The sequence below is a fragment of the Tachyglossus aculeatus genome, chromosome 22, assembly GCF_015852505.1.
Source record: "Tachyglossus aculeatus isolate mTacAcu1 chromosome 22, mTacAcu1.pri, whole genome shotgun sequence".
Taxonomy (NCBI): domain Eukaryota; kingdom Metazoa; phylum Chordata; class Mammalia; order Monotremata; family Tachyglossidae; genus Tachyglossus; species Tachyglossus aculeatus.
The window spans coordinates 29,249,073-29,265,686 of NC_052087.1; the positions used below are offsets into that span (position 1 = coordinate 29,249,073).

Genomic DNA, 16,614 nt, shown 5'->3' on the forward strand with positions numbered 1-16,614 from the left:
CAACTGACTGATTGCTCACTGTAGGCAGGGAATGTGCCTGTTTATTGTCATACTGTACTCTCCCAAGCGCTTAGTACAATGCCTTGCACACAGTAATGCTCAATAAATACGACTGCCACCACCACCATGCTAGATACAACTGATTGATTGCTAACTGTGGGCAGGGAATGTGCCCGTTTATTGTTATACTGTACTCTCCCCACCGCTTAGTACAATGCCTTGCACACAGTAATGCTCAATAAATATGATTGCCGCCACCACCATGCTAGATACAACTGATTGATTGCTCACTGTGGGCAGGGAATGTGTCCATTTATTGTTATACTGTACTCTCCCCAGCGCTTAGTACAATGCCTTGCATACAGTAATGCTCAATAAATACGATTGCCGCCACCACCATGCTAGATACAACTGATTGATTGCGCACTGTGGGCAGGGAATGTGCCTGTTTCTTGTTATACTGTACTCTCCCCAGCGCTTAATACAATGCCTTGCACACAGTAATGCTCAATAAATATGACTGCCACCACCACCATGCTAGATACAATTGATTGATTGCTCACTGTGGGCAGGGAATGTGCCTGTTTATTGTTATACTGTACTCTCCCAAGCGCTTAGTGCAATGCCTTGCACACAGTAATGCTCAATTAATAGGATTGAGATCACTTACAATATCTGCAGTGATGGCAACCACAGTTTCTAAACCTACATGTCTTAAAATTATATTATACAAATGAATTATTTACTCATATTAATGTCTGTCTCCCCCTCTAGGCTGTAATAATAATAATAATAACGATGGCATTTGTTAAGTGCTTACCTTGTGCAAAGCACAGTTCAAAGCGTTGGGGGAGATACAAGGTGATCAGGTTGCCCCACGTGGGGCTCACAGTCTTAATCCCCATTTTACAGATGAGGTAAGTGAGGCCCAGAGAAGTTAAGTGACCTGCCCAAATCTGCTGTGTGACATGTGGTGGAGCCGGGATTAGAACCCATGACCTTCGACTCCCAAGCCTGTGCTCTTTGCACTGAGCCATGCTGCTTCTCTAAGCTCATTATGTAAGCTCGTTATGGGCTGGGAACATGTCTGCTAATTCTGTTGTAGTGTCCTCTCCCAAGCGCTTAGTACAGTGCTCTGCACGGTGTTCAATAAATATGAATGATTCCTACTGATATATCTCTCTATGCAAGTACATCATTTTGGGTATCTGTCTTTGTTCCTGCCATGTCTGGCTTTGTCTCCCTACATGATGATGATGATTGCATTTATTAAGCATTTAAGCACTGGGGAGGTTACAAGGTGATCAGGTTGTCCCACGGGGTGGGGGTGGGGGGGCTCACAGTCTTAATCCCCATTTTACAGATGAGGTCACTGAGGCACAGAGAAGTGAAGTGACTTGCCCCGAGTCACACAGCTGACAAGTGGCAGAGCCGGGATTTGAACCCCTGACCACTGACTCCAAAGCCCGGGCTCTTTCCACTGAGCCACGCTACATCTGACCCTCATCATGTCAGCTCATGTCCCCTGTCTCTAATTCTGGGGGAAGTCAGGCAATTCAATTCAATTTTTCTTTAATATCACTCAGTCGATTCTATTTATAGAGCGCTTTCAGTGGGCAGAGCACTATGCTAAGAGTTCGGGAGAGTACAATATAACAGAGTTGGTAGACACACTTCCTGCCCACATCGAGTTTACGGTCCAGAGGGGGAGATGGACATTTATGGGAATAAATTAATTACAGATATGTACATAAGTGCTGTGTGGCTGAGGGAGGGGTGAATAAAGGGGACAAATCCAAGTGGACGGGTGACGCAGAGTGGAAGAAAACCTAGACTTGAGTAAAACCACACTGTAACCACCGCTACTAAGAGCGGGACAAAGTCCTTCAGTATGGCAACTATTTTTCATCCGCAGAGCTGGGCTAGGCAACAAAATCCTAACTGTTTCCCACTGCTGGCATTGGGGAAATTTTTCAAGTGGTTGGAAATTTGGGGGATGCTTTATCTGGGAAATATTCTACATAGCTGGGCCAAAGACTAGAGACCGTGATTTAAAAAACCTTTAGTCAGAAAAAAGTCCTTGGGGGTCGAGTTTGAAGTCAAGGCTGGCGAAGGACTGAGAAGAACTTGAAAAGAGGGGTATAAACAAGAAAAGTCCAAGGGTCTATTAAGCCACCCTGAGCTGCAGAACCCAGAGACCAAAATTCAAATAGCTCGTCCTGTCACTCCCCAGAGACCGCGACAACTCAATTCCACTTTTTCCAGGATGATTCTGATTTATCACACCATCTGTAAAAGGGCCCCAGGGGACTTCAAGCGGTAATGAATGTTCTACTCATAGACCCCTAATAATAATAATAATAATTGTGGTACTAATTGTGGTAATAATTGTTAAGTACTTACTATGTGTCAAGCACATTCTAAATGCTTGGATAGATACAAGTTAATTAGGTCGGCACAGTCTCTGTCCTGCATGAGGCTCACACTCATCCCCATTTTACAGATGAGGTAACAAGTACAGAGTAGTTACGTGACTTGCCCAAGGTCACACAGCAGACATGTGGCGCAGCCGGAATTTGAACCCAGGTTCTTCTGACTCCCAGCTCTGTGCCCTATCCACTAAGCCACGCTGCTACTCCCTAGAATGAGGCAGCACCCCTATGATAATTATTATTATTATTATTATGGTATTTGTTAAGCGCTTACTATGTGTGAGCCCGTTGTTGGGTAGGAATTATCTCTATTAGTTGCCGAATTGTACTTTCCAAGCGCTTAGTACAGTGCTCTGCACACAGTAAGTGCTCAGTAAATACAACTGAATGAATGCCAAGCATCATTCTAAGTGCCGGGGTAGATTCACAGTAATAATAATAATAATGATGGCACTTATTAAGCGCTTACTATGTGCAAAGCACTGTTCTAAGCGCTGAGGAGGTTACAAGGTGATCAGATTGTCCCACAGGGGGCTCGCAGCCTTAATCCCCATTTCCCAGATGAGGTAACTGAGGCCCAGAGAAGTGAAGTGACTTACCCAAGGTCACACACTACAGGCACAGGGGGCAGGCTAGATGATTAATCATAATTTTTCTGTTTATTTAGCGCCCGTCTTCTGAGAAGCTCAAAGAACGTAGGTTTCCTGAGAGGAAGAGGGCACAAACCAAGTCTCCTCATCCTACAAATGGGAAAACTGAGTTGCAGCATGGTGAAGTCACAGACAATTCAAGGTCTTCTCACTTTGAAGATGGTGTTTTAGCCCTAAGAAAACTTAGCAACCAAACACTATAATAGCCTGAAAGAGATGATTGGGAAATCCCACCTTAAATGCTTAAAAAGGAGGGAGAGAGTGGGAACGGAGGGTGAGGAGGAGACGGTTTAATAATAATTATTATGATATTTGTGAAGTGCTTACTCTGTGCCATACGCTGTTCTAAGCACTGGGGTAGATACAAGATAGGTTGTCCCACGTCGGGCTCACAATCTTGATTCCCATTTTCCAGATGAGGTAACTGAGGCCCAGAGAAGTCAAGTGACTCGCCCAAGGTCACAGAGCAGACAAATGGCAGAGCCGGGATTAGAACCCAGGACCTTCTGATTCCCAGGCCCACGCGCTACCCACTAGGCCACACTTGAGCAGGAGTTCAGAAGCTCTTCTACTTTCATCTGCAGCTCTCTTAACTTGAGAAGCAGCGTGGCTCAGTGGGAAGAGCCCGGGCTTTGGAGTCAGTGGTCAGGGGTTCAAATCCCGGCTCCGCCAATTGTCAGCTGGGTGACTTTGGGCAAGTCACTTCACTTCTCTGTGCCTCAGTTACCTCATCTGTAAAACGGGGATTAAGAATGTGAGCTCCCCGTGGGACAACCTGATCACCTTGTAACCTCCCCAGCGCTTAGAACAGTGCTTGGCACATAGTAAGCGCTTAATAAATGCCATTATTATTATTATTATTAACTAGTTCCAAATGCACCTTGCCTGGTCCCAGCTCCAAGCAGCAGGGAGCAACCGGAGCCAGATTCAACACAAAGTAGCCCAAATCACTACACCCTAGTCATCAATCATATTTATTGAGAACTTACTGTTGCAGAGCACTATAAGCAGCGCGGCTTAGCGGAAAGAGCACGGGCTTGGGAGGTCGTGGGTTCTAATTCCGGCTCCGCCACCTGTCTGCTGTGTGACCTTGGGCAAGCCACTTAACTTCTCTGGGCCTCAGTTACCTCATCTGGAAAATGGGGGTGAAGACTGTGAGCCCTACGTGGGACAACCTGATTACCTTGTATCTACCCCAGTGCTTAAAACAGTGCTTGGCACATCTTATTATTATTATTATGGTATTTGCTGAGTGCTTACTATGTGCCATGCACTGTTCTAGTAAGCACTTCATGAATACCATGAGCATTATTATTATTAATTATTTTTATAGGGTACACATCCAAGTGCAAGAGTGATGCAGAAGGAAGGAGGAGAATGGGAAATGAGGGCTTAGTCTGGGAAGGTCTGCTTGGGGGTCAGGTAACTGGGATTTCCTGGTATCCTGATGTCTCAGGGTGGCTCTTCCTGAAGTCTTTAATAATAATAATAATAATGGCATTTATTAAGCGCTTACTATGTGCAGAGCACTGTTCTAAGCGCTGGGGAAGTTACAACGTGATCAGATTGTCCCACGTGGGGCTCACAGTCTTAATCCCCATTTGACAGATGAGGTCACTGAGGCCCAGAGAAGTTAAGTGACTTGCCCAAAGTCACCCAGCTGACAAGTGGTGGAGCCGGGATTTGAACCCATGACCTCTGACTCCAAAGCCCGTGCTCTTTCCACTGAGCCACGCTGCTTCTCTGTGCCTTTACCTCCTGTTCCCTCCACAAATCCTTCAGGGCCACCAACAGCCCCACGGATCCAAGGAGTTCAAATCTGGATAGAAGTGGATCAAAAGTAGACTGCTCTATTTTTAGGGATCAAATGTACAAGTGATTCTCTAGACGTCATCACCCTCACCATTTTAACCCACCTCCCTATCAGAAGCATTGTTCCTGAAGCGGATGTCGCTCAGCTCAAAATCGTGCCCTCGTGGATAGAGCAGGGGATAGTGGATAGACTCCCTGGGAGTCAGAGGACCTGGGTTCTAATTCCAGCTTGTCTGCTGTGTGACCTTGGACAAGTCACTTCACTTCTCTGGGCCTCAGTTCCCAGCAGCGTGGCTTAGTAGAAAGAGCGTGGGCTTGGGAGTCTGAGGTCGTGGGTTTTAACCCTGGCTCCGCCACTTGTCGGCTGCGTGACTTTGGGCAAGTCACGTCCCTTCTATGTGCCTCAGTTACCTCATCTGTAAAATGGGGATTAAGACTGGGAGCCCCACATGGGGCAACCTGATTACCTTGTATCTACCCCAGTGCTTAGAACAGTGCTTGGTACATATTAAGCGCTTAACAAATTCCATTACTATTATTGTTATTATTATTAAAATGGGGATTAAGACTTTGAGCCCCACGTGGGACAACCTGATTACCTTGTATCTACCCCAGTGTTTAGAACAGTGCTTGGCACATAGCAAGCGATTAAATGCCATTATTATTAATAATTATAATATTTATTATAGTATAAGATAATAAATATTAATTAATAATAATAATAAAAAGGGGATTAAGACTGTCCTGTATAGTACATGAACTGTGTCCAACCTGATTAGCTTGTATCTACCCCGGCATTTAGTACTGTGCCTGGCACATAGCAAGCGCTTAACAAATACCATAAAAAAAATAGGACCTTGGGGACATTCCAAAAAACCAAGCCCACACAGTGACAAGTGGCTTCGGCTTGCTTCAAGTCGTCCCATCCACCAAATTCCCTTCTCTTCTGAATGTCGGCGAGCAATCGAATGATCAGTCAGTCAATCAATCTTATTTAATGAGGGCCGTGTACGGAGCATTGTATTAAGCGCTTGGGAGAGCACGATATATCAGCGTTATTTCACTGACACATCCCCTGACCACCAATCAATCAATCAATCAATTGATAGTATTCATTTAGGGCTTTCTGGGTGCAGAGCATTGGGGAACCTACCTAGAACAGAACACAAGTTAAATACTTGGATTTTCTAAGGAGATTCCCCTAAGAGGAGGGGAGAGATGGGGCATTACTGGGAAGAGGGAGGTCATTCCCAGAGCGGTAACGGTCCCCCACCAATTAGAAGCCGCCCAACCTAGCGGATAGAGCACGGGCCTGGGAATCAGAGGACTTGGGCTCTAATCCTGGCTCTGCCACTTGCCTGCCGTGTGACCTTGGGCAACTCACTTAACTAATTGGGATTAAGACCGTGAGCCCCACATGGGACAGCGTCCAACCTGATTAGCTTGCACCTCTCTCAGCACCAGGCACATAGTGAGCGCTTAACGGATACCGTAGACTACCGTGAACAAATAGTACACCCAGAGAATTAGCTGCACAATGACCCCTCTCCTCCGTTAGCCCTATCCCGGGGGTGAAGCACAACTACTAGAAGAATAAAAAGGGTCAGCGAAGTGATGAAGGCACTCCTCTCTTCCCGCTATCTCCGTTTGGCGGCTCTCCCCTCCCCGGGTCCCCACCCCATAGGTGACTCCTTTAAGGATTCGCTCATCTCGGCAAGGTGGCGGGCAGCCTTTGCCACTCAGCCCCCGGCTCGCTCTGGTGGCTGGGACCCAGGGAGGGAAGGAAAAGTTCTCTCCATGCCAGACCTCTCGGCAGGAACCACCCCGGCCCGCCCCACTGGGAGAGAACCCCCATGGGCTTCCCTGCTTCACAAAACCTTTTTTTCTTGTGCTAATCGGGTGTCTCTCCCAGCAGCGGGGGCTGGTACCCCCAGACCCCTCAGCCGGGTAGGGGGAGGCACCTCTTGCGCCAGGAGCTTCGTGGCCCCTGCAAACCCCGGTGATAAATTATGCAGCACCTTTGTGTCGCTGCGTCTCATGGCCAGATGGGAGGTTTTTTCTCCCGGAGTCTTTTGTTTCCGGCTTTGATCGAGGCTTTGGATCCGCTCTGATCCCCGCTCGGCGCAGAGGTGATGGGGGGAATCCAACGGGCCAAGTCAGGGCTTGCAGTGAGTCCCGGAGAGGCCTTCCCTAGGCTCCCTCACTCCTCCCCCACCAACCTGGGACTGTGCTCGAGTGGAAAAGGTCCCATTAAACATGTTCCAGGGGCCTCGCAGCCAAGATGCTATTTTGATGGATTCTGTGAGGAAGGAGGAGAATTTCTAAGCGCAGAGAAAGAATGGAGTTTGTTCTAATGGGTCTGAGAGGTGCCCAAGGGCACCAAGGATGTTTGCTTCTCTCTAAATCAAAAACACAGAAGACCAGAAAATGGAGTCAAACAAGTGAGTGCCAGGAAGCGGGGAACCGACTCCATTTAACGGCCGCTCTTGGTTACGGCCAATTCCAGGCGGCTCCAAAAAACACCACATCACTGGCACCAACTTAACCGGAGGAACAAAGAGACAACGGGGGTCAAACTGGGGAGGGGGAGTCGGGGGCGGCCGAGGCGGGGCTCGGGACTCGTATCAATTATCCTTGAATGCTGAAAGGATTCCCGATGGAAGACGGGCCACTCGGTGAAGGGAGTAGGAAGCCCCGGGAACGGGAGGAGCTCGTCAGACAGACAGGCCCTGAGGGAGACCGGCGGTTTGGAGCGGCAGGGCCTGCTGGGGCCCGGAGCTCTGGGGCCTGACCTCCTTTCCAGGGAGGGTGGGAGAATCAGTCAATGCCCGATACTGCTTTCATCTTGAGCTCAGTGGGTTTCACTCACTAGCCTGGCTAGAAAAGAGAAGGCGGGATGAGCCTGGCTCCGCCACTTGCCTGCTGTGTGACCCTGGGGAAGTCACTTCACTTCTCTGTGACCCGGTTACCTCATCTGCAAAAGAGGATAAGATCCGTGAGCCCCACGGGGGACGCGGACCGCGTCCAACCCGATTAGCCTGTGTCTATCTCAGGGCTTAGTACTGTGCTGGCACAGAGTAAGCGCTTAACAAACACCATAAAAAAAAAAGAGAGAGCTGTATCTTCCAGGGCAACCGGGAGCACAGATACTTCCTCTCTTTCTCCCTCCTCCCCCGGCCCCATCGCCAGAAGAACTAGTTTGGAGAGATGAATGATTCCCCAAGGTCTCAACCCCAACAGTTCCCATCAATCCTCATTTCTCAAGGCGAGGACAGAAGGGAGTTGCGTTCGGGCTTCATGGGGTCTGAAGAGAGGCAGGCCCGATCAGACGGTCGACCTCTCTCTAAAGATAAAGGGGGTAAATGATAGTTCCCTCGCCGATCCGGGGCCGGTGAGTAGGGAACTGGCGGGATTTAGTTTAGGGAATGCTCCTAAGCCTGTCACCAAAGGAAGAACCCAACTGTCCCCGGACACTAGCTGGAATGGAAAGCTGCTGCCAGAGGCATTCGTCTGATCTATTTATAGTGCTGCTTCTCACTCCCATGGTCAGCCAGAAAGGAGTCTTTTCAGGGGCACCTCATCCCATCCGGGGGAGAAGGATGGAGTCTCGGCTGATATAATCAATCATATTTATTGAGCGCTTACTGTGTGCAGAGCACTGTACTAAGCACATGGGAAGTACAAGTTGTCAACATATAGAGACAGTCCCTACCCAACAGTGGGCTCACAGTCTGAAAGGGGGAGATAATAATGATGGTATTTGTGAAGCACTTACTATGTGCCAGGCACCGTTCTAGGCGCCGGGGTGGATACAAGGTAATCGGGTTGTCCCACGTGGGACTCCCAGTCTCAATCCCCATTTTACAGATGAGGAAACTGAGGCCCAGAGAAGTGAAGCGACTTGCCCAAAGTCACACGGCTGACCAGCGGTGAAGCCAGGATTAGAACTCATGACTTCTGACTCCCAAGCCCGGGCTCTTTCCACTACTGTGGCTTCTCTGGAGCCGAGGTGCTTCGCAACAAGACTTTGGTGGCACTTCATCGCAGAACAGTTGCCCAACTCACGGCGGCCTTGCTAGGATCTCGGCTAATGAACCAGAACCCGAGTTGCGTGACCCTGCCCTGGGATAGGGAAGGATAAAAGGCTTCACAATAGCACGATTGAGAAGATGATGGGGGACGTCCACCGCAGACCTCAAATCTGACCCTGCATCTCTACTCCAGCAGACACCATCCGATGTGTCCCAATGGGGGACGTTCACTGAAACTTCTTTCTTGGTTTCATTTCTTCCTTCTTCTTCCTCCTGGGGGTCAAGGCCAATCATCGCAGAGTGTACAAAATTAATTCACAGACACCCCGGCTACCTCGAGTCCCAGTGCCCCTGCAATTCAGCTCGCTGTCTGCAAAGACCTTGTTAGAGTCTGGGGAAACGGTGACAAGAAAACGTCGTTCCGCCCCCGCCTCCCCGAATCTGTCTTTCCTGGATTTCCCCATTTCCTCAGTTTATACCTCAGGGCTCACTGCTTTGGGAGCCGGAGCGTCTTTGGTGATTCATGGCAGGAGAGGGGGCCGGGCTCCCCTTCCAGGCCCCCTGTGCACCTGTCTCCGCATCACCCTGTGCCAAACCCAAGGCTGATACTTGATACTCGGCGTAAGACGGGAGAGGAAGCACAGATTCAGCACCAAGCCAAAGTTTCTTCATTAACCCATGAGAGCGGGCGATAAGGTCATCCGAGCCCCACGCAGACCTAGGGCTGCAAGCAGAGCCATTCCAGTCCTAGCTTGGCCAGTGGCTAGTGAGTGGAAAGCAATCTGCTACGAGTCAAGACTTCCCTGTGCTGGGCAGCAGCGGCAAGGAGACTTGTTTTGTTTTAATAATTATAATAATAATAATGACGATGGCATTTATTAAGCGCTTACTATGTGCAAAGCACTGTTTTAAGCGCTGGGGAGGTTACAAGGTGATAAGGTTGTCCCACAGGGGGCTTAGAGTCTTAATCCCCATTTTCCAGATGAGGTTACTGAGGCCCAGAGAAGTGAAGTGACTTGCCCAAAGTCACACAGCTGACAATTGGCGGAGCCGGGATTTGAACCCCTGACCTCTGACTCTTTCTACTGAGCCATGCTGCTTCTCCGTTCCCCCCGCCACCCCCGTTCTAGACTGTGAGCCCGTTGTTGGGTAGGGATCGTCTCTGTTGCCAAATTGTACTTCCCAAGCGCTTAGTACAGTGCTCTGCACACGGGAAGCGCTCAATAAATACGATTGAACGAATGAATTTGGACCGAGTGACTTTCTGTCATTAGATCTAGGACGAGTAGCTGCCCATCCTTAGGTGCCAGTGGTAAGTCTCCTCATCCCAAGACGCTCCGAGGCAGAGCTCTCACTGAGCGCTTCTAACCTTCCTCGGTCAGTCAGTCAATCAGCAGTGTCGATCGAGCTCCAACTGTGTGCACGCAACCATGCTAAGGAAGGCAACTCAAAGAGATGGATCTCCCAGCAGAAACAATCATTTTTCCTCCTCACAACATTGAGCACGACAGCATGCTCCTCCATAATGGCCTTGAAGGCAAGTCCGCTGAAACTGAAAAGACTCAGCCAATTTCCCCCCACCGCTGGTGTCAGGATCATGGCTACGCCATTTCCCTCCATTCATTCATTCATTCAATCGTATTCATCGAGCACTTACTGTGTGCAGAGCACTGTACTAAGCGCTTGGGCAACATATAAAGACGGTCCCTACGCAACAATGGGCTCACAGTCTAGAAGGGGGAGACAGACAATAAAAGAAAATATAAGGACAGGTGTCAAAAGACCTAAAGTCTGGTGGAATGAAAGGCAAGCTCGGGGCCAAACCCGGTCCTTGACATACTTAGGGACCTCTAGCATCCACGTCAGCACTTTGATTTTGGGCTCTCGTACTCGACTCCGGGCTTGGTCATCACAATCAGATTTCTAAACTCACACCACGCATCCCCTCCCAAGTTGTTTTCGTACGGGTCAACGGCATCCTCTGCTGTTGCCCACATTCCTGGTTCTGCCAGCTCAGAACTCTGCACCTAGACAATTTCTAAAGAAAACCGAGGCCTTTTCTCCCGATCTCTCTGAAGATGACCAAATACTAACCTAACCCACCAGGAGATGGGCTTGAATAGGCAAGTGATAGGCGTGTCGCCATACAATGCCCTTAAAGCTGCCGGTGTCCAAGAATAAACTGCACTCGAAAGTTTGCTCCAATTCTCATTAACGACGTTCTTCCAGGACAACCCCTCCCCGCCCCCCCACCCCCAAACCCACCTACCCCGCTTCTAAAGCATTAGAAATCTCACTACATCGTGCAAATTAGCTGCAGAAATGCTCAACTTATTATTTTGAGGAACAGAAGCTTGCGATTTTGACAGATTCGGAGAAAATGCTATAAACATCTTCTCGGCTGCTTGATCTGCAGTTGATTCTGCCCCCACTTTTGCATCTGCTAGGTGAGTGTCTCAATCAATGGTATTTATTGAGCACCGCTTCGGCCCCCACTCTCGCCTCCGCTAGGTGAGCGTCTCAATCAATCAATGGTATTTATTGAGCACCGCTTCGGCCCCCACTTTCGCATCCGCTAGGTGAGTGTCCCAATCAATCAATGGTATTTCTTGAGCACTCACTACGTGCAGAGCACCGTTCGAAGCGCTTGGGAGAACGACAGCCTCCTCTACGGCTTTCCCGGCCCCAGCTTTCAGTCCCTTTCCCTTCCGTGACTTCCCCGATCGGTTCGGGGTCACTTCCTCGGGGACGAGCCGAAGGGGAAACCCCGAAAAGCACAGCTGTCCCTTTAAGGGGCCCTTTGGGAGAGATGAGCAGCTGCATTCCTTACCCGGCTGGGGCTGCTGTCCCAACACGCCACAGAGGCTGCAAATAACCTGCCAACAGAGAGCCCGGGAGGGGGGGAGAGCTCAGCCTGGAGAGGACGGGAGGAATCCACCAAACTACGGCTCCTCTGGGAGGAAAGCCCAGCGTGGAGGCGGCGAGCCGGGAAAAGGGAGGAAAAAGGAGCCTGGAAGTTCAGGAATCATTCTGACACTAGATCTGGGCTCTTGGGTAACTTCGCTTCAGATCTTGAGGGGTGGGGACGCCGGCCTTGGGGGCCACTCCGGAGTCAGTCAATCGGATTTACTGAGTGCTCACTGTGGGCAGAGCAATGCACTAAGCACTTGGGAGAGTACGCTACAACAATCAACAGACACATTCCCTGCCCACAACAAGCCTACAGTCTAGAGAGACCTACAGTCTAGAGAGATCAGCTTGAACTAGATGGTAAAGGAAACTTCATTCCCATTCTACTTCCCTATTCTCTCATTCAAACCCTTGGAAGGGCAGGGTGAGTCCCACAAACTCCTAACCATGGCAAGGAGGCAGGGGACAGGGGCTCTCCTCCCTTCTGAGGAAGGGGGACCGTGGCCCGGCTAAGGCTTTTCTCTACTCCTTTAACCGAGTTGGGGACAGAAAGGCTGGGAGGCTGGCAGGGCGACGCCGGGGAGAGATCAAAGCTGGCCGGGCACAGATCACAGCCAGCTGTGGAGGGAGCCCCGGTGTGCACAGACCGCCCCAGCTGCTGCAGGGAGCAGGCTCCAACGGAGCCCGCGGTCACACACACAACAGTCACTTACAGGCCCCCCAAACAAGTTAGTAATATGGAGCAGATGAAACAACAGTTCCGCTGCCATCACGTCCCACTTAACTCGTGGGCCAAAGGCCCACTGTGCTAGGGGCCCTGGCAACGGCATTCAGGAGCTGTAGTTCTCCCCAACTGGGGACAGGTCCAATCTCCTCCTCCCCTACCTCCTTCCAAGCTTCTCTTGGTATCTGTCTCTTTCTCATCTCTTTCTTCTATCTCTACCTCTCATTTCTCTCTCATCTCTTTCTTCTGTCTCTATCTCTCATTTCCCTCTCATCTCTCTTCTGCCTCCATTTCTCATTCTCTTTCTCTTTTCTCTCTCATTCTCTTTCCCTTTCTCTCTTTCTCCTTCTCTCTTCTCTCATTCTTTCTCTTCTCTCATTCTCCTCTCCTCTCATTCTTTCTCTTCTCTCATTCTCCTTCCTCTCTCATTCTCTATTCTCTCATTCTTTTTTCTCATTCTCCTTCTCTCTCATTCCCTTTCTCCGCTCTCATTCTCTTTCCCTCCCATTCTCCTTCTCTCTTCTCATTCTTTCTCCTCTCATTCTCCTTCTCTCTTTCTTTCCTCTCCTCTCATTCTCCTTCCTCTCTCATTCTTTTTTCTCATTCTCTTTCTCTCCTCTCATTCTTTCTCTTCTCTCTCATTCTCCTCTTTCTCATTCTTTCTCTTCTCTCATTCTCTTTCCTCTCTTCTCATTCTCCTTCCTCTCATTCTTTTTTCTCATTCTCCTTCTCTCTCATTCCCTTTCTCTCTCTGCTCTCATTCTCTTTCCCTTTCTCTCATTCTCCTCTATTCTCTCATTCTTTCTCTTCTCTCATTCTCCTCTCTTCTCATTCTTTCTCCTCTCTTCTCTCATTCTCCTTCGTCTCTCATTCTCTATTCTCTCATTCTTTTTTCTCATTCTCCTTCTCTCTCATTCTCTTTCTCTCCTCTCATTCTCTATTCTCTCATTCTTTTTACTCATTCTCTCATTCTCTTTCTCTCCTCTCTCATTCCCTCTCTCCTCTTATTCTCTCTCTTCTCTCATTCCCTTTCTCTCTCCGCTCTCATTCTCTTTCTCTCTTCGCTCTCATTCTCTTCCTCTCTTCTCCCCCCTCATCCTTTTGTCTCTATATCCTTTCTCCCATTCTCTTCTCTCTCATCTTTTTGTCCATCTCCTTTCTCTCCTCTCTCTTCAGTCTCTCCATTCTCTCTCATTTCTCCCCTCTCCCCGCACCGATCTTTCCAGAGTAGAGGCATGAAGGGAGCGATTAGCCCCCGACAACCAAAGGATCCGAATTCCCGCAAAGGGGAGATCCTCCCATTCATTCATTCATTCGCATTTATTGGGCACTTACTGTGTGCAGGGGTAATCAATCAGACAGTGTGGGGGGGGCGGGGGGGGGGGGGACCAAAGGCTGGGAAAAGTGTCCTGGGGCTGACGCTAAGCACAAGAGAAGCGGCGTGGCTCAGTGGAAAGAGCCCGGGCTTTGGAGTCAGAGGTCAGGGTCATGGGTTCAAACCCCGGCTTTGCCAATTGTCAGCTGTGTGACTTTGGGCAAGTCACTTCACTTCTCTGGGCCTCAGTTCCCTCATCTGTAAAACGGGGATTAAGACTGTGAGCCCCCCGGGGGAAGTCACTTCACTTCTCTGGGCCTCAGTTCCCTCATCTGTAAAATGGGGATTAAGACTGTGAGCCCCCCGGGGGAAGTCACTTCACTTCTCTGGGCCTCAGTTCCCTTATCTGTAAAATGGGGATTAAGACCGTGAGCCCCCCCATGGGAGAACCTGATCACCTTGTAACGCGCCCTCCCCCCAGCGCTTAGAACAGTCCTTTGCACATAGTAAACGCTAGAGAAGCAGCATGGCTCAGTGGAAAGAGCCCGGGCTTTGGAGTCAGAGGTCACGGGTTCAAACCCCGGCTCTGCCAATTTGTCGGCTGTGTGACTTTGGGCAAGTCACTTCACTTCTCTGGGTCTCATCTGGAAAATGGGGATGAAGACTGTGTGGCCCCCCCCCCCCCCGCCCCCGGGGGACAACCCTGATCACCTCGTAACCTCCCCAGCGCTTAGAACAGCGCTTTGCGCATAGTAAGCGCTCACTAAATGCTATCATTATTATTATTATTGATAAACGCCCTTCTTCAGAGCCCTAAACTCTGAGCAAAACGTCCCGTCCTGCCGATCCTCCCCCGGGCTTGGGAGTCAGAGGTCATGGGTTCGAATCCCGGCCCCGCCACTTGTCAGCTGTGCGACCTTGGGCAAGCCACTTCACTTCTCCGTGCCTCAGTTCCCTCATCTGTAAAATGGGGATTAAAACTGTGAGCCCCCTGTGGGACAACCTCATCACCTTGTACCCCCCAGTGCTTAGAACAATGCTTTGCATTCATTCATTCATTCAATCGTATTTATTGAGCGCTAACTGTGTGCAGAGCACTGGACTAAGCGCTTGGGAAGCACAAGTCAGCAACACACATAGTAAGCGCTTAACAAATACCATCATCATTATTATTATCCCTCTCTGGATCGCCCCCCGATTCCTAAGGGCTAATAATAATAATGATGGTAGACTGTGAGCCCACTGTTGGGTAGGGACTGTCTCTATATGTTGCCAACTTGGACTTCCCAAGCGCTTAGCCCAGTGCTCTGCACATAGTAAGCGCTCAATAAATACGATTGATGATGATGATGGTATTTGTTAAGCACTGCTCTACGGTCCGTCCTCGGCCAGCCGACAGAGATGGGCATCTTGGGCCCAGGGGTTGGTGAGTCTGTCGCCCCTCCCTGATGTGCCCCCCTTTAGAGAGAGCAGGGTGGGCTCTTTTTTTGGGGGGGGTCTGTAGGGGAGGAGGGGGAGGCCTGGAGCTGCCCGTTTGGCCCATCCTCCGGGCGGCAGGACTAGTCGGGTCCATGAGCCTGCCTGGCCAACTTTTCTTGTGTTTCTTTTTCCAGCTCGGGGGTCTTACCGTGGGTGCAGAGCAGCGCTCCGAGCAGCAGCAGCAGCAGCAGTGGGGGAGAGACCCCCGGACGGTGCATGGTGTCCTCCCGGACCCCCGGACTCGGCTCCTGCTGCCCAGGGAGAGCGGTGCAGGGGTGGGAGCCGGGCCCCTCCGGCCCTTCCCCTTCCCCCTCTTCCCCTTCTTCCCCTTCCCAGCCGCTTCCAGGCCCGACCCCAGAGCCGACTGGGGCCCCGCCCCCCCATTAAGCCCCCGCCCCCCGGCTCAGGCCTCGCCTTCAAGGCAAGGACCGGCCCCCTCAACGGGCCCCGCCCCCAAACAAGACCCCCGCCCCCAATCAATCAATCAATCCATCTTATTTTGTGTGCAGAGCACTGGACTAAACGCTTGGGGAGTCCAAGTTGGCAACAGAGAGAGGCGGTCCCTACCCAACAGTGGGCTCACAGGCTAGAAGGCAAGGCAAGGACCGGCCCCTGCAACGGGCCCCGCCCCCAAACAAGACCCCCGCCCCCCAATCAATCAATATCAATCAATCAATCAGTCGTATTTTGTGTGCAGAGCACTGGACTAAGCGCTTGGGGAGTCCAAGTTGGCAACAGAGAGAGGCGGTCCCTACCCAACAGTGGGCTCACAGGCTAGAAGGCAAGGCAAGGACCGGCCCCCGCAACGGGCCCCGTCCCCAAACAAGACCCCCCCGCCCCCCAATCAATCAATCAATCAATCTTATTTTGTGTGCAGAGCACTGGACTAAGCGCCTGGGGAGTCCAAGTTGGCAACAGAGAGAGGCGGTCCCTACCCAACAGTGGGCTCACAGGCTAGAAGGCAAGGCAAGGACCGGCCCCCACAACGGGCCCCGCCCCCAAACAAGACCCCCGCCCCCCAATCAATCAATCAATCCATCTTATTTTGTGTGCAGAGCACTGGACTAAGCGCCTGGGGAGTCCAAGTTGGCAACAGAGAGAGGCGGTCCCTACCCAACAGTGGGCTCACAGGCTAGAAGGCAAGGCAAGGATCGGCCCCCACAACGGGCCCCGCCCCCAAACAAGACCCCCGCCCCCCAATCAATCAATCAATCCATCTTATTTTGTGTGCAGAGCACTGGACTAAGCGCCTGGGAAGTCC

At 50.6% G+C, this 16,614-nt stretch overlaps 1 protein-coding gene across 1 annotated transcript in view; it reads right to left on the reverse strand.

Annotated features, from left to right (window-relative positions):
* The window catches only part of LRP4 (LDL receptor related protein 4), a 119,255-nt gene extending 103,662 nt beyond the window's left edge, over positions 1 to 15,593 (reverse strand). Inside the window, exon 1 of the mRNA XM_038764677.1 lies at positions 15,502 to 15,593. Coding sequence (XP_038620605.1) covers positions 15,502 to 15,571 — 70 coding nt within the window. The 5' untranslated portion in view covers positions 15,572 to 15,593. The remainder of the gene's footprint in view (positions 1 to 15,501) is intronic.
* Between the last annotated feature and the right edge of the window lie 1,021 nt (positions 15,594 to 16,614).